The sequence below is a fragment of the Drepanopeziza brunnea genome (genome assembly GCF_022702325.1).
Source record: "Drepanopeziza brunnea f. sp. 'multigermtubi' strain 214-2 chromosome Unknown ctg10, whole genome shotgun sequence".
In the NCBI taxonomy this organism is placed as follows: Eukaryota; Fungi; Ascomycota; class Leotiomycetes; order Helotiales; family Drepanopezizaceae; genus Drepanopeziza; species Drepanopeziza brunnea.
In genome coordinates, this window is record NW_027094073.1 from 185,907 (window position 1) to 206,149 (window position 20,243).

At 50.3% G+C, this 20,243-nt stretch overlaps 5 protein-coding genes across 5 annotated transcripts; 2 read left to right on the forward strand and 3 right to left on the reverse strand.

Moving 5' to 3' along the window:
* Positions 1–6,087: 6,087 nt before the first annotated feature.
* On the forward strand, positions 6,088–7,224 carry L3040_005898 (uncharacterized protein; the record flags this gene model as incomplete). The annotated part of the gene is made up of 3 exons (XM_066155686.1): positions 6,088–6,280; positions 6,367–6,651; positions 6,740–7,224. The coding sequence occupies 3 exons, from the start codon at positions 6,088–6,090 to the stop codon at positions 7,222–7,224; spliced, it is 963 nt and encodes a 320-aa protein (XP_066011222.1).
* Positions 7,225–9,845: 2,621 nt separating this feature from the next.
* L3040_005899 (uncharacterized protein) lies at positions 9,846–10,996 on the reverse strand (the record flags this gene model as incomplete). Its single annotated transcript, XM_066155693.1, has 3 exons — positions 9,846–10,526; positions 10,659–10,844; positions 10,931–10,996. 3 exons carry the CDS (start codon positions 10,994–10,996, stop codon positions 9,846–9,848), a joined length of 933 nt encoding a protein of 310 aa, XP_066011223.1.
* A 213-nt stretch (positions 10,997–11,209) lies between these two features.
* On the forward strand, positions 11,210–12,232 carry L3040_005900 (uncharacterized protein; the record flags this gene model as incomplete). The annotated part of the gene is made up of 3 exons (XM_066155699.1): positions 11,210–11,300; positions 11,359–11,807; positions 12,074–12,232. 3 exons carry the CDS (start codon positions 11,210–11,212, stop codon positions 12,230–12,232), a joined length of 699 nt encoding a protein of 232 aa, XP_066011224.1.
* A 687-nt stretch (positions 12,233–12,919) lies between these two features.
* Positions 12,920–14,138, reverse strand: L3040_005901 (uncharacterized protein; the record flags this gene model as incomplete). Its single annotated transcript, XM_007297681.1, has 2 exons — positions 12,920–13,915; positions 13,968–14,138. 2 exons carry the CDS (start codon positions 14,136–14,138, stop codon positions 12,920–12,922), a joined length of 1,167 nt encoding a protein of 388 aa, XP_007297743.1.
* A 1,268-nt stretch (positions 14,139–15,406) lies between these two features.
* Positions 15,407–16,158, reverse strand: L3040_005902 (uncharacterized protein; the record flags this gene model as incomplete). Its single annotated transcript, XM_066155702.1, has 2 exons — positions 15,407–15,581; positions 15,692–16,158. 2 exons carry the CDS (start codon positions 16,156–16,158, stop codon positions 15,407–15,409), a joined length of 642 nt encoding a protein of 213 aa, XP_066011225.1.
* Between the last annotated feature and the right edge of the window lie 4,085 nt (positions 16,159–20,243).

Below are 20,243 nucleotides of genomic sequence, written 5' to 3' on the forward strand. Positions count from 1 at the left end.
AACTTCAAGAGTTCCCTAGCAAAGCGCTGTTGTATAATGAGAACGAGAAGTACAGACACCCGTGCCCTTCCATCTGTCTTGGAGGTTTAATATAATCTTTATCGAGCTGAAAGGACAAGGAGTTCTGAGATGACGTTCGAAGACTGTCGTTAGCGGAAAACTGCCGAGTCAGAAGGTTCGATCAACAGCGGGGTATCGAACTCTTCAGAGATCATATCCTAGTAATATGTATTCGTCGCTGGACTTAATGAGAAATGACTGCAAATATCCAGCACCTAGTCACTAGATGTGGTGGGGAATCTTTTCGCAGCTATGTATCTATTCTCTAGCCAGGAAAGTCAAAAGAAACGAGAAGACCGAGAGGAGGTGGACCGACATTAGACCAGAGTCAGCGTTTATGAATAACCTTAGTAGTATGATATCGTATTTTCCGTTCCTTTTCCTTATACTTTGTAGTTCGGAATCCGGATCCCTGCATAGAGTGATGAAGTCTCTGTATCTCCGAAATAAACAAGGCAATTTAACCAAGCGAGAGACTGATTATAAGCTCAAAGTGTCATTTTGGGATTCCTGAGGCCGAAAGGTCAGAGTGCAAAATTCCGTTATGGTTTGGGACCTTGATGCTATCATGCTGTTACTACAAACGGCGATTGCGGCGGGAAGCCGCATCTCAACGACACACTGACGGTGAGTCCAAGGACTTGTAGAGTTGGAGATGATATTTCCAAGCTCACATAACTTTAATGAACAGAAAAAAAAGTACAACTTCTGATTAATCTCGTTCTCAGCCCACTTGCTGCACTTCCGACGCGGCTATCGTGCTCGCTTGCGCTTGAAGTCGTGATCTCTCAGCGCTAGTGCGTTTGTCAAGGTCTTTCTGACTCACCTTCGACCTCAATACGTACTCCCCAAACCATCTATCTTCCATACCGCAACGGATTTACAGCAATGTCTTCACATACGGGTCCCGCCTACAGGTCCGACTGAGTCTCTGTCCTGCGGGAGTCGCTCTTTACAAGATTGCTTTCATATCTGGCCATGGAGCCTTCTGCCCCTCGGCTTTCTCCCACTCTCATTCACATATTCGCAGCATGCAAACGAGCCATACGACATGGCTGTCTCGTGCTGTATGATCAACCTCACTATCACGGGTCGCCTCGAGCGGTAAGTGATTCTGCCACGGTTTCCTATCCATGCGTGAGCTCCTGCTAATCTTTCTCTCAGTCTCTAGAAGCTTGATGTGGTATGAAGCAGGTCCGTACGTCCATCGATCACTATTGCCCTCCTTCCCCTTCCGGTCATTATGATGAACACATTTTATTGTCACTCCTATGCTGTGATACCAGCTATGATGATGAACTGAGCGTCTGAATGACAAAACCGTCTGTTTTCCACGTATAAAGTTATATACTCGGAGATATCTGCTGACAATATACTTTCTCAAGGGATGTTTCTTGAGGTGACTTGACTGTCAAACGGCGGCAACGGCACAGAAAGCTACGGGGGGGGGGGGGATACGAGACTCGGTATCTTAACAAAGTCAGTCTGCCAGTCGGAAATCAAAGGGCTGAGTATAGATCTACTCCAAACCGTTCCCCCAGCACGGGTCGATAACCACCCAAGTAAGTCATGCACTAGCTCCGCAGGCGATCACATCCATTAAACTTCCACAGTTTGAGCTTGGCTTTTCTCGCAACCACAAACTTTCACTGGTACATTTCAACAAGTTGACCTCGGATTTCTAGAGAAACTTCACCCTTATCCTCGGTCGGCAACTGGCACACTCTCTCTTCTCCTTAACGCTGGTCTTGGTATAACGATCAACCAGTCCATCTTTACTCGTGTTTCGATGCTATAAAAAGAAGCTGCAAGCAAAAAATCCCCTAAACCAAACCAGTCGTCACAGCACAGTGGATGTCTCAAAAGTTGTGGGGGTACGCTAGCGGACACACATCCAGAACTTCTCAGAGCTGGACTTGATCCTGGAAGTGAATGAAGTGAGTATTCTACCCAGAAACTCCACAGAAATATTCTCCGTGATGGCTATCAAGCAGTAATCTGAAATTCCGTACGCCGGATCTTCAACCTACATACCCCAAATGCAAGTACCTCCACGCTCTTTCCTATTACATCCTTGCACATCACCATGATGAAACATGATTGCATCTATCTCGTACTTGCGTTGCAGATATGAAGAAATACAAGGGATTTTCTGAGAGGCAGAATTGCCTTACGAGACCGCGATCCACATCTCTTAATCAGCTCGGCTGACCGATGAACAGAAATGATTTACAAGTCCATATTCGATACTCCTTTGCAGATGATGATAAATTTTATCACCCACACATATGCCCGCACTCGCACATCATTTCTTGAACAAGAAATGCAAGATACCGAGAAAATTATCCAAACATCGATTGCATTGCTAACACGCATGCGGGACCCCTTGAAGGGCCGGCAAGAGATTCCCGATTCAGTGACCTCTTCCCCGATCATTTCTTGCATTTTGACAGTACCATCGTGTTTCTCGTATGATTCAATTACAGCTGTACATGCACAAAATTGAAAATCGTTTCTGAGCAAGCTCCTCCCTCCATCTCTGTGTTCAATCACGCCACTTGTTGACTCTGCAACCGTCAACGAACATACAGGATACTGCGTCAAAGGTCAGAAGATGGTATGTATCTCCTGTCTGCTTCCCGTTCTACTTGTATAGCTATAATGGCATAAGGCATTAGTCCAATCCTGCACGGCAGATGTGGATGAAATTCGACGATCGATTCTGAGCAGATCATACTTGACTATTTTCAACTCTCGAGCTCTCCCTTGCTGGAAACTATGCTGACAAGATGAATCGACAGGTGTTTCGACTCCGTGAGCGAGATTTGAGAGGCGGACGATAGAAATAAATACCTTTGAACAGCATCATCCAGGCATCCGCAGCACCAGTTCGGACCGAGCGAGCGAGCAAGCAATTCATTCTCAAACAGGGCCAACAGTGCAGACATATTGCCCCTCTCGATGATCAGCAATACCCCAGGCAGATTATATCTCAGCTCTGATCCAGCAACACCTCTACTCTCAAAACCAACTTTGAACTACACCCGGTAACCTCCCCCACCCACTCTCCTCTTTTCTTATCCACACCTAGCCAACTTTCCGCTTTCTTGCAATGATGACCCACCAATTATGAGTAAAAAATCCAATACTGCACAGCAGATGATGCGGATAACAAACGATACTTTCTGAGCAATACCCCTTCCCTGTTCCCCACTTCACAGGCGCACCTGAGTCTTTGTTTACTTTCCTCGCTAACGAGCTGGGCACAGCATCAATGACCTCTCATTCTATCCCATCATCCTAGAACACCTCGAAATCGACGTACGGGAAATGCGGTGTAATTAATTACTATCCTGCTTTCTCTGGAACTCTGCCCTGCGCTGCGCTGCCCACGGCGACTTGGATGGGAGATGTCTGCAGACCATTCCGGCCCCGAAAAACTCTATTACCAAGCTTAAAGTGCTGCTCTCGCACGAAAGGCATGGGAGTCAGGACCCACCCCGACTTTTGACATCGATTTCACATCCAGGCTGTCCGTCCATCTTCCTACCTACCAAACTTGACACGATATTAACATGACCATCCATCTTCAACACCCCGCTCCCATCCCCCCTCCCCCCAGCCGCTCCTTTTTTTATTCCACCAGTCCTCACCTCAAACTCGCTACATAGGCAGACGCAAAGGATCCATTCGTTCAGGTTTGGAGATTGATAAGTAAGGTAAATAATTATCTTCTGCCTAGTACCACCCCCTCCTTCATTCCTTCCTTCCCTCCGTTCCCCTCCGTTTACCGCCATTTCTCCACCCTTCTCTTCAAGATAGAGTACATGATGCGTAGAAAGCAAGTTAGCTGCTGATAGAGCTACTTACTTACCCTAGGTACCTACCTACCTACCTAGATTGCTACGGACGGAGTACATAGACGACCTCGTTCTTCTTTTCCGGCGAGAACTGTAAACAAAGATCTGCAATCTACTGTCTACAAAACTACAGATTACATACAGACTCTTTACCCTGTACTATACTTTACTCTGTCGCATACCATCTACTCTCGGGGCGGCTCTAATAGAATCAGTAAAGCAGAATAAAAATCCCGAAATGGAATTTGGAAGTTCAGGAGTCAGCAAACAGTAAACGCCTTTCCCCCCCCTTCCCCCCCTTTCTCCCTCTCCCTCGATACGTTTCGTTTTGTATCTGTATTTATTTATGTCTTCTTATCTCGCGAGCGATTTCGTCATGAAATCGAAGCCATGCTGATACGCCGCTCCCGAAGCGTTGATTGAATGAATGAATAGATTTCTGGTTGTAGTAAGTAAGTGGGAAAGATGGATGTACGTGTGTAAACTGTGCGGGCGCTGGGAGCTGGGACGGGCTATCTGTTCATTCGTTGATGTGTTGATGTTCTATTTTGTAAGAACGCGAGCGAGCCTAAGCTCAGCAGCAGACTTCTGCCGTTAGCGGATTGGGTAGAGCACAGCCAGCTGTGTTGAGTTGAGGGAGCACGAAGTAGGTGGCCTCGCGCAAGCGATTCCTTTGTGTTGTTCAAAAGGCGGTTCGTCTCTTCGATGGTATGTAGAGCTGACTTGACTTGACTTGACTTTGGCTGGCCTGATCCGTGATTCCGCTGTCACTTCACCCATCAACGCATGGCGACCCCGTAGAGAGTCCTGGGAGCAACACCATTCCATTCCGTATGATACAATCCCTCCCCTTTCCTCGTTCGTTCATCACCCGCACGTTACCTCCCATGCCTGCATCTCGCATCCGTCAATCATCCACCAGCAGCATCTATCTAATGCTTCTCCGAAGCCTTGCCGGCATTGGGGTTCCGCGGGTCATTCTTGAATTCATCGCCTGGGAGGGCCTGTCAGCTTCGCTTTCTCTGGAGCTGGAATGCACCCAGGAGGTGGGTGGGTGGAGGAAATGGGAGTGAGGGGGGACTCACTGGCCATCATGGCGTTCTGGGCGGCATTGACGCCGAAGAGGACGATGACGCCTGGATTGCGGTCAGCTGGGGGGTTTTTTATTTATTGATTGGTGTTCCGTCTCTGGTGGCGCCCAGTTCCTAATGCTTCATGTGCAAGCAGTATTTCCATTCGCAGCCTGCTGATCCACCCTTTCCATTTATCATGGCGAGCGTGTCTGTCGTCCAATTGCGCATCCGGCGTACGCATTTATGTATGTATGCATAAATATCCCCGATGTGCAGAAGAAGGGAGAGGAGAGGAGAGGAGAGGGTAGAGCGTAAGAAGAGCATACCGGCAGCGTAGAACGGGAACATGGTTTTCGCTGCAAATCTTTCCGTCAGCGTACGTGATCCCCGTTCCATTCTTTCGTCCACCGCCAGGGGCCGGAATTTATCAATTGGACATACCGACAGGCACGGGGAACTTCTTGCCAAGGAGGGGAGGCATCTTGGAATGTGTGCGAGTATATGTGTGTGTTGTGGTGATGGGAGGTGGGAGGTTCGAGGAGGGAGTTGAGGTTAGGCAGAGGATTGAGCTGGGCAGTGCTCCTAGGAAGCTGTTGCATCCGCAGAGCCGCATCTATTGCGTACCGTACACTAGCTAGGGCGGTGATCAGGTGATCTCGAGCTCGACTGGTGGGAATGCGACAGCGCTGCACGACGGGACGCCAGAAGAGGAATAGATCCACAGGTAGTAAGCAGTAAGTCGTAGGCATTACATAGAGGTCGTAGGTACTGAGGGGAACAGAGGGGAAGCTCGTCGTCGCCCACTCACCCTCTCTCACAATCACAACTCACAATTCACACTCATCACTCACGATTCATACCCGACACGCGCGACGGGAGACGGGCGGAACGGACCAAGGGAACCGAATCAGCTCGTTACGTCAGTGAAGCTCAAGTTTAGCTCTCGCGTATAAACCGGTCCAAAGGATAGGATCTTGCTTGATTCTCCTCCTCCTCTCCTCACAACTTCCACTTTTCCCTCCCTCTCCTCCCTTCCCCTCACATCCTACTCAACAACCCGCCACCCCCCCAACACCCAACACCCATCCGCCAACATGTTCGCCCGGCGCATCACCAAAAGCCCTGCCATCAATGGCTCCGTCAAGAGAGCTTTTACTACCTCCACCCCGTTATGTCGTGCACCCGCCCTCGCCGACATCAATTCCCAAGGTGCCGCCTCCTTCGACGCAAAGCAGAAGCAATTCCGCGAGAAGATGGCCGAGATGAACAAGATGAAGGAGTCCAGTGGTCAGTCTCTGCTTCCTTTCCCCCTGCCCCTCCCCGCTGGCAGGAGAGGGAAAGATACACAGGCTCACAAGCAGCTTGCGCTACAGGTGCCAAAGAAGACGACGCCGCCAAACGTGGACCGCTGGGCACGCTGATCTATGGCACGAAGGAGGGACGCGAGATGGACCGCGAGATTGAGCACAGTTTCAGTCAGGTGCTGTCGCGGGGCAAGTACGTGCATAGTATCGTCTTCCACGAGGTCAAGCCGGACAAGGTCGATGAGTATGTGAAGCTGGTGGGCGAGTGGTACCCGAAGATGGCCGGCATGGAGGAGAACAAGGTGCACCTGGTCGGCAGCTGGAGGACCGAGGTGGGCGATTGTGATACATTTGGTAGGTCCTGATATCCGAACGCCTACTCACCTTACTACGTTTCCCTCTTGCAGCAGGAAATCAACATGCTAATGAAGGATCCCTTCAGTCCACATCTGGGAATACCAGCGCTACAACGGTTACCACGACTCCCTTCACTCCATTGCCAACCACCCCGACTTCCCCGCCTTCAACCAGAAGCTCAAGTCTCTCATCACATCCAAGAAGACCTCCCTCATGCAAGAATTCTCCTTCTGGCCCACCACCGCGCCCCGCACCCTCGGCGGCGTCTTTGAACTCCGATCCTACACTCTCAAGCCCGGCGGCCTGCTCGAATGGGAGACGCACTGGCGACGTGGACTGAAGGCCAGACGGGAGGTCATGGAGGGAGTTGGTGCGTGGTTTGTGCAGATTGGAGAGCTGAACACGGTGCATCATCTGTGGCAGTTTGCCGACCTGGAAGAGAGGAAAGTGAGGAGAGAGCAGAGCTGGGGGGTTGAGGGGTGGGGAGACACGGTGCACAAGACTGTGCCGCTGATTCAGACTATGAAGAGCCGAGTGCTGGTTCCGATGCCCTGGAGTCCGGTTGCCTGAGCGGTTTACTAGCAGAATATGCATGAGGATTTGGGACAGGGAAAGGGTTGAGCGGGGGCATATGGCATTAGGTATGGTTGAGCACGGCGAATGGAAGGCTGGACTTAGGGAGACGATTTTGTAAGCTACACCTGGAATTTATTCCAAGGCAATATACGATACCAGGGAGCATAACCTTTTTAAGGAGAAGCTGAGCAAGATGAGAGAAAATAAAGTGGATGAAATCACGATGAAAAGAGGTCAAAACTGGGGAAATAAATTCCATCATTTTCAAATGCTTTCTTTCGGGCTTTAAAAGGTCCTGAACAGAATATTTGTTAATAGACGTAAGTAGACGTAGCCTTTCGTAGGTAGGAAAGTCTCGGATAGGCAATCGATATGATTGACTAGAAAAGCTACCGAAAGAAATCTGTTTCTAAAAAAAAAAATGCTTTAGAAAAAAAAAAACTCTTGAAGGATCTTAGAGAAATAGGTAGGCAAGAATATTCACTTAAGGCGTTGAGACGCGGGAATGGGAATGGCAGTGGTATAGAGATACCTGCTACCTAGGTAGGTAGCTGAGGAGAAGTACGAGGGAGGTAGGTACCTGAGGATCGGGTGCTTAATCTTTGATAGAGCGCGATGCTATTCTGCCGGCTTTGAGGATGGAGAATATTCATGGAATGATATTGTTATTATGATTAAAAAAAAAAAATTTTATAAAAAAGGAAAGGGGATTCAAAACGAAAGGAGGGAAAGCTCAAGGCTGTGTGGCTAGGTAGGTGTAAGTTCTACAAGCAATTCCGAGGCGTGGGTTTGTTATTATCCCCGTTTTGGAAAATGCTTACTTCCAGGTGTACGCGTCGGTCGCCTTAGGTACCGGATTATTATTGAAAAAATATAGTTTTACGGAGCTAGCGCTAGAGATCGGAGATCCTTTCTTCCAATTGAATTGAATTGAATTCAGGGTAGATGACGGTGATAGGAGGTTTTGGTGGGGATGATAACTGGAGTGAAGATGATGAAGATGATGATGATAGCAGCAATGGAACATAACAATCGGTACCTAACCATAACAGAAGACGAAAAGGTACCGACCGTGAAAAAAAAAAAATCTGTAGAATCGTGACCGTGCTTTTGGATTATCGAAAAGCACGCTTATCATATCAATATCAGAAGCTGATGCAATGCCGGCAGATGGAGTGAAGAGATAAATGGCGATGTAACATTCCTGCTATCCGCGATGCGGAAAGAGAATGAAAAGAGAACGAAAAGGGACGGATGGATATCAATCATATCTGTGTACTCCTTCGTCTCGTCTCTTCTCGATGCGCGTTGATATGGCGCCAAGCCCCAAAGCAAAGAAGATAGGAGCGCCATTCTTATAAGATGAGACTGATATCTCACAGGTGGATGTGAACCCGGTAAATATTCCAGTGAAGTAAAAGCTGAAGCTAGGTAGGTACGGTAGCTTCCTGGTATTCTTGATCTGATTTCCTCGCTGGGAGGGCGATCTAGTTTGGCTAGGTAGGTATTCACCTACCTACTAGGTACATATTTGATCCATGGGGAAAACGGGAGCGAGAAAGTTGCGAATAGTGCCGTAAATAGTTTTCTCTGTACCTGGCTGCGAGAATATGGTAGCAGGTTCTTCATTGACGGATATCCGTTTTGCCTGGGTTTTTGCCTTGCAAAAAGGGGTTGGTTATGGATAGTGTGTTACGAGAGATGGATTTGAGAGGTTGGCTCGCGGAGGGGATGCTGGTGGTTGTTTGAGAGCGTTGGGATTATCTTCATGAAAGGAGATGGTAACTGTGTAGTAGCGTGGAAGGGTATGATAGCAGCAAAGAATTAAGTACCCGACCTAGGTGATAGTGATGAAAGTAGAGTAAGAAGAGGAGCAGTCTTATTAAAAGTACATAAACAGGGAAAGAACGTGCACGCTGGAAAGCAATTGTTACGTCGACTTGAAATGATGCGATATGCTCAGGCAGGAAATGATTGCAGTAGGTAGGTACTTACCGAACGACAAGAGCTCAATTAACCTCTGATTGGTATTCGCTGCTTCGTCTTTTTCTTGAAGAACAACCCCTCTGCAGGTATCTAACGAATGGTACAGTCCGTGAATCAAAAAGATCAATAGAGTTGGCTATTGAATTGACTCTACTTACTTGAAATACCACACGACGTCTAGAAATAGGTATGGGTATACACGGGACATACTCGAGTCACCCATATTAAAATTCCCGAAATTCCCTAGAACGAAAAATCTACATCAATAGTTCAGACAGAAAGCACACGCACGCCATGGTTCCGAATCGGATCCCGAGGACTGATAAAAAAAAGAAAGACCTATCCGATTGGCAAAACAACACAAATACATCGATACCGATATCAGCATGCTATAATAGGTAGATCGGCACAAGAGGGCTGGACGTGGAAGAATGCCTACCTACCTATATCCACCCCGTTTAACAACATTCCAAAATTCAGGCAGAGCAACAAACAGGTTCTGCTAACCAGCTGCTGCAAGCACGCATACTTTATCGAACTTCCACTCTCCAAAAATTCCTGCTGAGCACGTAATGCTTCCAGCACCTTCAAATCTCTCTTCCCATCCAGCTCTTCCGCCTCGCTCCTCCTCAGTCCTCAACCACCTCCCCCATCACACCCCCTAGACACCCCCTCGCAGCAAGTACGCCCCTCTCCAGCGCACCTAGTTTGGCGCCCAGACTAAGCAGGCACGGATCCGCACTACTCTCCACGCAGACCTTCTCCTTCACCCGAACCTCCTCGCCCTTCCACATGTACACGCCTTCCATCTCATCGTGCTCCAGGCGTCGCTGAGCCCCAATCGCATACACGAACCTACTCCCCAATTTGCTCATTTCTACCGCTGGTTCCAGCACCCGGATTGTGAGCAGTAGCGATGTGCTCGAAGGTATCAGAGTCAGACTTAGGTTCGGTGGGAGCGCCGGGGAGAAGTGTTCTGCGGATGTAGGGGAGTGGCTCCATTCTAGACCGCCTGTAGCGGATGTGGAGGCGGAAGTGGGAATCTGCGTGCCGTAGCTAGGATCGGGGGCTTCCTGCACAGCGGGTTTTAACAAGGCGAGCGCTTCGCGGATGATGGAGTGGAGGAGGCGGAGCTGCGAGGAGATGAACTGCGCCGAGTGGCGGTCGCCGGTCCAGCGGGTGATGTCGATGCAGTCCAGGGACTGGTTGAGGAGGGTACGGAGGTGGGAGAGGGTGGGCAAGGGGAGAGGGTTGGTGGGGAGGAGGGAGAGGCTGAGGGCTGGGAGGGTTTTGAGGCGGAGTTGGAGAGACTGTGTTTCTGCATGTTAGCCCATGTTCGAAGTTCGAGAGCCCTGGATCCACGTCTGAAGTTTTGATGAACAATGGAAGATGCATCGAATAGCAGCTTCATAAGGAATACTGGAGGAAGCGGTAATACACACCCCCCTCACGACCCCATCCCCAACCCTCGTAACATGGCCCTTGACATTCTCAGTGCGGGCACTACTCATCACCAGCGTAGAGCCCGGCTCGATAGGCGCCAGCAGCGCATAGCATTCCTCCAGTCCGCTCTTCAGCTCGCACAATTTCTCCTGCAAGGACTCCAGGAGCCAGGAGAGTTCGCGGGCCTACATAAACATTAGCTCTGGCAGCTCAAGGACGAGGCTGGAGAGGGGGACGATGGCAGAAGTGATGGATGGAGGGGGACACATGCGGTGGAAGCATCCTCCTCGATTTTCAACTCCGCGGCAGGGAGAGCAGGCCAGACCGCTGTCGACATTCCGGTACTGGTACTTTGAAGTAGAGGTTGTGAGTAGGTAGGGCATGGAATGGATGAAGCTCAGGCGCAGGCAAGCTCCGATTCTGCCACTGCACACCGCTCCACTATTCGACGAACTTGGAGACACACCGACGCGACTTCCTCTCGCAATTCACGGCTCTACATACCCCTACAGAGCCCTCAATTCCCGTCACAAAAGCCCCTCCAAAGAAAATGGCAAAAGAAGCTTCCAACAAAGCACCCACCAGCACGAAACCAAACCCAGCAAAGCAGCACCATCCTAAACTCCCCAAGCTCCCCTCAAGTACCTCCCCTATCCTCCCCCCGTCTCACCCACCCCCGAACTAACCGCCTCCCACCAGACCAAAAAATCCAAAAACGCCCCCTCCTACACGCCCCCGTCGCCTCCGTCCGGGCATCCTCTCAAACCCCAAAGATTATCTACGTCTCGGCCTCGACGCCCTTCATCAGCACCGTGAAGCGTGTGCGCGCCTACCTCTCTGAAATCGAGTCGCGCGCGTCCGGTCCGCTGTCCATCAACGACGGACCGAGAGAGTTGCTGAAGGGCATACAGAATGGAGTGGGCGGAGGGAGCGCGCGAGGGAAGAGAGGGGAGGAGGTGCTGATCAAGGGGACGGGGAGGGCGATTGAGAAGGTGGTTAGGATGGCGGCGTACTGGGGTAGGCAGAGCGATGTTGTGGTCAGGGTCGGGACGGGGAGCGTGGGTGCTGTGGATGATGTTGTGGCGCGGGGAGACGGTGAGGGAGACGAGGATGCAGAGGATGGGGAGGGGAAGAGTAGGGTCCGGAGGGTTAGTTGTTTGGAGGTGGGTATTAGGTTGCGGTGATGGTTGAGGGTTGGAATGATTGAGTGTCTGTTGGACGATCTCATATGAGGGCTGTTTGGTGAAGAGGCCTCTGGCTCCGGGAGTTGGTGGGCTAGATGGAGAGAGCGGAGGCCAGCAGACGGTACGCCTGGCAGTGGAAGACCACCCACACCAGCAGAAGAGCGAGACTCCGATTTTCCGTAGGCTTGTTGACGGCAGTCAACATATTCAGGGACCACAGGAGAATACAGGCAGATCTAAGACCTGCCTACAACACCGAGGAGCAGATCGTGGCACAGGATCAGCAGATGCCAACACAGATAGCATCTACACATGTGGTTCGTGCTGGCCTCCCTTCAAGCGCTTCGGGAACAGGTCGTGTAAGTACAGAACCAACCCTCCACGGTTAGAGGTAGCTGGTCCCTGCAGTAAGACACAGCCGGATAGCAAACCCGGTCGTCAACGTAGTATAGTCTCCAACCAGCAATAGTCTCAGACGATACTCATAAAAAGCATCGGCCCCTCTCAAACAAACTTCTCTGCTCGTCGAAGACTGTTATGGCTTCCAATTGCCGTACTTTCTCTTATAAGTGCTTGCTCAAAGCTGCATATGGTCCGCAGCAGGCCCAGTTTGGGGCTGTCGTAGGAAGACCGTTCTCGACGCAAATCGGAAAAGTGCCATGTCGCTAGGATTCGCTGGCATGTTGGAGACACAAGTAAATCCATGAAGCACATGAAGCTGCGGAACTTTCGTCTTTTATTACAAACAAGACAGGTACATCCCGCTACACGAACTATTCATAAGTAACGTTACTCTGGAGCGAGATGATTTACTCGCCATTTCTTGAATCTGGTCTATGCCGCGCTGGTTTGGAACTTATATCTTCTCCGACTCTCCGACTCTGGGAGCCAACGTAAAAATCCGCCGAAGCACCCATAGAATACAGAAAACACATGTGTCCTTAATTGCAATGCTCTATCCTCAACCATCCCTGCCGTGTCGCAGAATATCAAAAACTCAGCCTCAGGTTGAAATCCTAGGCGAACCTAAGAGGTGCTCTGCCGGACGGCAATGAGAGTTTAGGGCAGGAACGCTTCTAGTGGCCAATCTGAGCACAGATGTGGCAAATAGTGGTCTTCTCCTTGTCTAGGTATTCTGCCTTCAACTCCGGCTTCAGCAACCAGCATCTCTCAACACGATGACCCTTCTGACCGCAGTGGGTGCACACATTCCTGCCAGTTTCTGGGTAGAAGTTTTCGCACTTTGCCTTGTGCTTCTTGCATAGAGTGCAAGACTCGGGCTGGATACTGGCTGCAGGGTATCTATTGCGAGATCCGAAGTGGTCGACAGCTTGAGTGGCATCGAATACAGACTCGGAAGGAACTTCGGGACGGGTGTGGCTCTTGTCATCTTTTCCTTTTGCTCTGCGGACGGGAGACTCGGAGCTGACTTTGATCGAGCTCGGCTCCCCTGGGGCCGGGAATCCGCTGTCATCCGACTCCGAATAGACCTTCCCGTTTCCCAGTGGTAGACCCAGTCTGGCGTGGTCTTCCTCAGAGATGGCTTGCTTAAATTTCTTGAACATCCACTCCATCAATCGCTCATGGCATCGGACGAGATTCTCTCCGGAAAATTGGCATCCCTCAACCCATTCTCGGTACTCGCCTCCCTGCATTCTGGCCGCAGCAGCGAATTTAAGCATGCTGTCTTGTAGGAGCTGGTCGATGACAGAATGGTAGTTGAGTTGCTCCTCGGCATCCGCAATCTCCCATTCGGCAGTCTTCATTACTGCATAGTAATCGGGACTGACCCCCTCCTCTATCGAATCTTTCTCCCAGTCATAGAGTATGTTTGGGGGAGGGATCATTCCACCATTAAGCACCACAAGAGCCTGAGATTCATGAGTGATGCGTTGAGCTTCCTCCTTGGAATGTTTCAGGTCCTTGATTGTTTCCAGAGCCTCATCGATGACGTGGGCGAGCTTCTTGACCTGTCGGCGACATTTTGTTCGAAAATCTTCGATCTCCTCACGCAGATTGCTGCTTTGCATCATGAGGATAGACATGGTATCAGAAGGGTTCTGAGCGGAGCGCTGCACGAAAGTTAGCAGCTGAATGTGAGACCGTGTACATTAGGGAGGCTACCTCCGCAGGGAGAAGCTTCACTCGATCATCTTGGAGTGACCTGATCGTCACAATAAGAGACTTGTGTTTTCGCCATCCGGGGAATAGGCCTAGGAAGGTGGGCCTGGTCTCCTTCACGAAGTTGGCAACCGGGATTGAATCGGCTGCCCTGTGGACGGATTGGAGCTCCATGGCTGTCGCTCGTTTCGCGACAAGAACGAGGTTGAGGACTGAACAATATATGACAGTACATGTTAGATTGGCAGCACATTTGAGGATTTTGAGAAATTTCTAAAGATTCGAGATAATAGGAGAGAACGTGTGAGTAGAGTGGTGAAAGCATTCAACCTTGCGACGACTTGTAGAGTCAAGGACACTGGGGCCCCAGCATCGTTGCCTCTCGAGCATGATGCCGAGCGTGCGCGGTGAAATTAGGCTGCGGTGATGAGACAGAAGAGAGGTGATGATACAGATATAGACGGGAGAAGAAGATAACAACCTCCAAGGAAGATGTAGATCAGAGAGAAAGGCGAAGAGGCGTGGAACTTTCACTTCAACGCCTCCTCAACTGAAACCCTCACCCCGCTGCTTGGAAAGGTCGAAAACTGGACGGGTCAATGAGTTGAAAAGGTCAGCTGGCTGCTTCGAGGCCTGGAATCGTCAATGAAGTGCTCCCAGAAGGTTGGAATGGTCACTCTTACCTATGGATGATTCCGTGAAGCTCGAGTTGTTGTTCTTGTTGTCGTCGAGAAAAAAGGAAATTTGAGGATCGAAGGGTGCGGGAGGGAGAAGACGTCGGAAGAGAAGACGTCGGAGAAAGAGGTTGTCGGTAGGGAGATCTAGCTGCCTTGATCCTAGTCTCACTAGCGCCGTTGATACCCACCCGCTCCTTCCTTCTTTATGGTGCCAGGTCGGTCGGTGGTCGGTGAACAAAAGTATAAGGACCGCGGGGCCATCACGTCATAGTGCTATTGATGCTAAGAGCACCTACTAAGACCCGGTAGGGCAGGTAGTCGGTTCACGTACGGGGGACAAACTTAACTTTTTCACTTCCGGCCACTGTCTATAATAAGTTTCTCAAGGTGTGCAATACGCTCACGAACATAATCAGAGTTGGAGATTTACATCATCCTATGTTCAAGATGCTTGATCCTTTCTATCTATCTACTGGACGGACTACTTTGGGACTATTTGGGAGTACCGGCATCACATCATCGTGTCTCTCGACTAATCTATAGACATATCCGATATATACACGCACGCAAAAGCCCTCTAGCTAGCTAGCAAGACTCTATTGCTCAACCTCGCTTCTATCCCAGCATCAACTTGACTTATAAGCGAGCGTCTTGTGTGCTATCCTAGACAGCGGATTCAATAAGCAGCACCCAAGAGCTTGCCTGGGACACAGGGCTTTTGTAAGTAGAGAATCCATTGTTTGATCCACCCATATTGCTAAAGATCTAGGCATCTCCTATCCCAGTTCCCCTCGGGAAAAGAAAGAGGCTGTTGATCACAACCATGAAACTAGCTATAACAACCCGGAAACCGACCACCACCGAAAGCCCAGTTACCATGACCAACGCCTCCGAGTCTTCCGTGTCGGACGAGCACCAGCTACCTGCCCTTCCTCGCGAGCTACTCGGGCAGTAGTTAGTCAGCAGTAGTAGTAAGCTCGGCAGCTACAGACAGATACAGGCACAGGTACAGGTACACACTCGCCCCCTCGATACCCCAGACGAACGAACTTACCGGCAGCAGCATCAACAACACAGCTCTCTACGCTCCGCTCCAAGAACGCAAGATCCGCCTGATCCCACCCGCTCTTCCCCCTCCAACGGGCCGCCATCAGCTGACCGAGCGCGTGGGCCTGCGCCGCGCTGAGCTTCTTCCTTGCCACGAGGGTAGACAGGTACTGCTTCATGGACAGCACCACCCACACGTTGTTCTCGGCCTTCAGGGACGCCACTGCGGCCTGAAGGCGGGCGATCGTGGCGTCGCGGTCGGCGAGGCTGGCCGTGAGCTTGCTGATGACTTGCATCGCTTTGGCTAGGCTGGACTCGGGGCCGGCGGGCATGTTGTTGCTTTCCGCCGAGGCCTTGCTCGTGGTGGATGACTCCTGGCCGATGATGAGGAGGGGGCTGGATTCGAAGTTGGGCATTCGGGGCGTGGTGATCGTAGCCGAACTGTCTGTGCTGGAGGAAGTGGACGACATGTGGACTGATGCTCGCTCAAGACGTGACTATTGTATGAGGAAGCTTGCTTGGTATCGATATCGAAAAGAGGAAGAGATGAAGTCGTATTTTCTCAACTCGTGTAAGTCGCTGGTTTTGATGTAAGTAGACAGAGCGGCGCTTTACTTGGAAGGAACATGATAAATTTCTGAGTATACCACCAACGAGCTAACATTGTTCATATTGTTCACCTTTACAGCTTGCACTATACCGGACTTCCGAAAGCGCACGATAATTCAGAATCACATCTCCCTTTGCGATAGATCATCGCTCATTTCACTACCAGCCACTCTGGCTACGATAACCAGGATCGCATAGAATTACCCAGGCCATTGTCAAGTGAATAGGTAAGCCTTGAAGCACGAATGAATACATGGTTGAAGAATCTGTAAATGGCTTTCACTTTATGTACTATCATTGTGCAAGACGTATCCACGATCTAGACTATGGAGACGACTTTCCAGATGTGGAACTGTTTTTGGACTCGGGAGGCCATGGCTGGGACGAACCATGGGGGTTGCAGAGTGGTGGTGAGGCTGGGTACAGTACACACACGCCCGAATCAATCCTGCCGACTCGAATACCGATGGAACGAGGAGGGTTAGGCGATGGACTGCCGTTGTCCATGAGCTGCTAGGCCTTGAGCGATCTCTAGGGGCCGTCTGCGCGCGTTAGTTACCGTCGCTATACCGAGGAGCCGCATTCCAAGCACTCGAGTGCGTTCTCGGTATGAAGCCAGAAGAAGATGGGTCCGCTAGGCTCAGCGGCTGAGGTCCTGCGCGTAGCCAGCCCTAACTTGCCGCGAGAAGACAGTTCCTTCTGGCTTGGAACTCTTGTCTCATCTCGTGCTACTTCCTTCCGCCCATCATCCGCTTCTCGAGTGGCCGCTGGCGTCGATGCCAAACAAGCAAAACATCTCACGAGCCTTCTCGATCGAGCTTAGCTTTTGAAGGCTCGGTTCTCGGCCTGGATGAAGCCTGGGGGGGGGGAAGGGAGGGGTTGGAAGATATCTCGCATGCGATCCGGTCGGAAAGAAGACTTGAGAAGAGCCTGTTTATCCACGACGGTTCGCCGCGCTTGGTCACCTCGGCAGTCGGCTCCCTATACTTGATCTCAAGCTCTTTAAGTAAGCTGAGCGTTGAGACGGGCAACTGTGACTTGGAGAGTGATGAATGAGGCTGGATAGGCAAACATCAAGAGGCTTGATGTCCAGAAAGAAGTAAGGTTACGTGCAAAAGGCTCGACACTGGTAGAGGGGTTCGATGGACCTTCAGTCTTGGAGAGGGGGGCGTCGACGTCAGTAGCACACATCTTCTCCGTCGAGTAGTCGAGTGTTCTGTTAGCTCGACGGGTGGGCAGGTTTCTAATGCCAGCGGCAGATAGTTTATCGAGTGGGGAGTCCTTTGGTGTGCATTTCTTGACGGGGGTGCTTATCGAGGAGAGGAAGGCGAAGACATCTTTCTGTGATGATATCGAAAGCTCTTGAGCGTCGAAGACTTTGTGCCAAAGGAAAGCTCGAAGACCCCTGCTAGAGGTGCTATGATTTCTAGAGAATAGCTTCAGAGGTTTTGCAGTAAAAAGAAGGGCGGTTATTAAGTATTCGGCGAAATCTTCATTCGAGTTCACTAGCCGCCTGTTGACCTTTGTAGACCCTACACCAAACAATTTGGATAAAGAAGCATTTCAATAGCTTTTCTTCCTAGCCAGAGTCTCGTATCCCTATCCGGCCGTTTCCTTGGTGGACCCTTGCTCGGAAACGAATACGACTAGTTCACTTATCCTTTCTCGATAATAATCTGAATAGAATCCCATGGGACAATCTCTTGGCACAATCAGTCGACGGTTTCGAATACTTGAATACCATACAGGCTCTCTACGAGCATTCCATCAGTTCAGCAATGATCCGCAGTTGCTCCTCAGGACGCCAGGGACAGGTCCTGTTAAAGATTTAAGCCGCGTACCGAGAAGTAGGGTAGGATGCAACTTGCAGACCGGGCAGCAAGAACATGGGATAAGGCCATGATCATGGAGGGACGGAGGAGCGTGTCGATATTCTTTAACGTGGATTACACCAGACGAAAGGGGTGGGAAACGGCCCGTACTCTTCTATGTCCAGACTGCCTAATCTTTGGGAGCAAGACGCTTAAGGAGCGAGTAGCCTTTGAGACGAGGGCCCATGTCACAGTTTCAAGAAGGGGGAATACATCGGGTTGCAAAGATATTGGGAGTTTTGTAAGGTATGCTATTCTAGCATCTAATACCTTTCCTCCGTTCGGTCACAGTGAAAGTAGCTACGTACGCAAGGCAGCATCATCTTTCCCTGATAGCGTCTCAGCACGGGTGGATAGAAAGCGTCTGCAGGAAGACTAGGGCCTATATCACAGTTTCAAGACGAAGGAATACATCTGGTTGCAAAGAGATTGAGAGTTTTATAAAGTATGCTATTCTAGCATCTAATACGTTTCCTCCGTTCGGTCACAGTGAAAGTAGCTACGTACGCAAGGCAGCATCATCTTTCCTTAATAGCGTCTCAGCACGGATAGATAGAAAGGGTCGCAGGAAGTCTAAGCTAGAGTGACTCAGAAAGAAGACGGGCCGATCATTTATAAAGTCCTTAGGTATACAGATAGTGGCCCTGTCCACTTGGCTTCGCGAGAGCCTCCAGCGCGGTGTCCTGGTACGTGACGACCTTCTCCTTGAACCCGGGCAACTCCTTTCCAAAGTAAGAATCTTTGCCTTTTGCGCGGCGATCGTCGTCCTTTATGCGCACAGTTGCTGCGGGTAATATCTCTCTCTCCACATCTTTGATGCAGATACGCTCTTTCTTTAAGCAAGAACCTTTGCGCGGCAATCGTCGTCCTTTATGCGCATAGTTGCTACAAGTAATATCTCTCTCTCCACATCTTTGATGCAGACACGCTCCCTCTCTGAGCAAGAAGCTCTGCCCGGCGATCTCGTCGTCCTTCATGCGCACAGCGCACAGTTGCTGCAGATAGTATCTCTCTCCCTCTGCATCCCAAGCTCAGGCACGCTCTTTGCATAACCTGACGAAGTGAAGTCGGGTCACTAAGAGCATCTCCTACTTCGTGATGTACTTCTTGATGTGGTGATGTTTTTGTAACGTTACCGCGAGAAACAGAGGCTGGAGAGATCAGCACGGCGAGGCAGGAAATTGTTATCGGCCGGACATATACTGTAAGGAGCTAGACCTTGAGCAGCTGGACCTCTGAGGAGCTAGGCCTCACTGGAGAATACTTTCCGATATTCGCCGCCGAATCGAGATTTCAATCTCAACTGATAGCTCCAAGGCAGAACTACCAACTTGATCAAGTCTATCTTATCCCATCTGACATTCCACCACCATGACAGTTTACAAACCAACATCTTCCAGCACAATAAGTACACCAACCAAGACAACCACTCTCCACAATGAATCCCCGAAACTCCATCTAAGCATTCACAAACCCATCTCGCAAATCTCCCAGCCATGCTAGACCCCTTCCTCCTACGTTCCACCAAGCCTTTGTTTTCTTTGAACCTCGGCTAATCTCTTGGCACATTCACCTCCCCTATCTACCTAGCTACTCAGCCAACCTACATCTCCACCTACCTATCCTCTCCCATCCCCAACCATACCAAGCCAGAACCGACCATAAAAAGCATTCCTAAACCTACTGTACAAGAGAAAGAGGTATTCGTGTGCGATCCTTCCAGCGGCTTAAATCCAGCGACGTCTATGTACACGCGAACCAAGCGGAGCAAGGCAAGTGAGAAAAAAACCCCCCTAACCCAGCTCAGGACTCACTCACTCACTCCCATTCCCACTCCCACTCCCACTCCCACTCCCACAACCTAACCTAACCTAAGGTAACCTAACCTCTGCTGGCACGCATCTTCGCCCTACCCTGCCCTCAAACACACACACACACACACACACACACACACGCACGCACGCAGACGAGATCTCCGTAGCATCCTAAAAACAAAAAAAAAAAAAAAAGAGGAGAGGCCCAGTTTCGCTTCCCTCCCTCCCTCCTTTCTAGCTTCCTTCCTAGCTTCCTAGCTT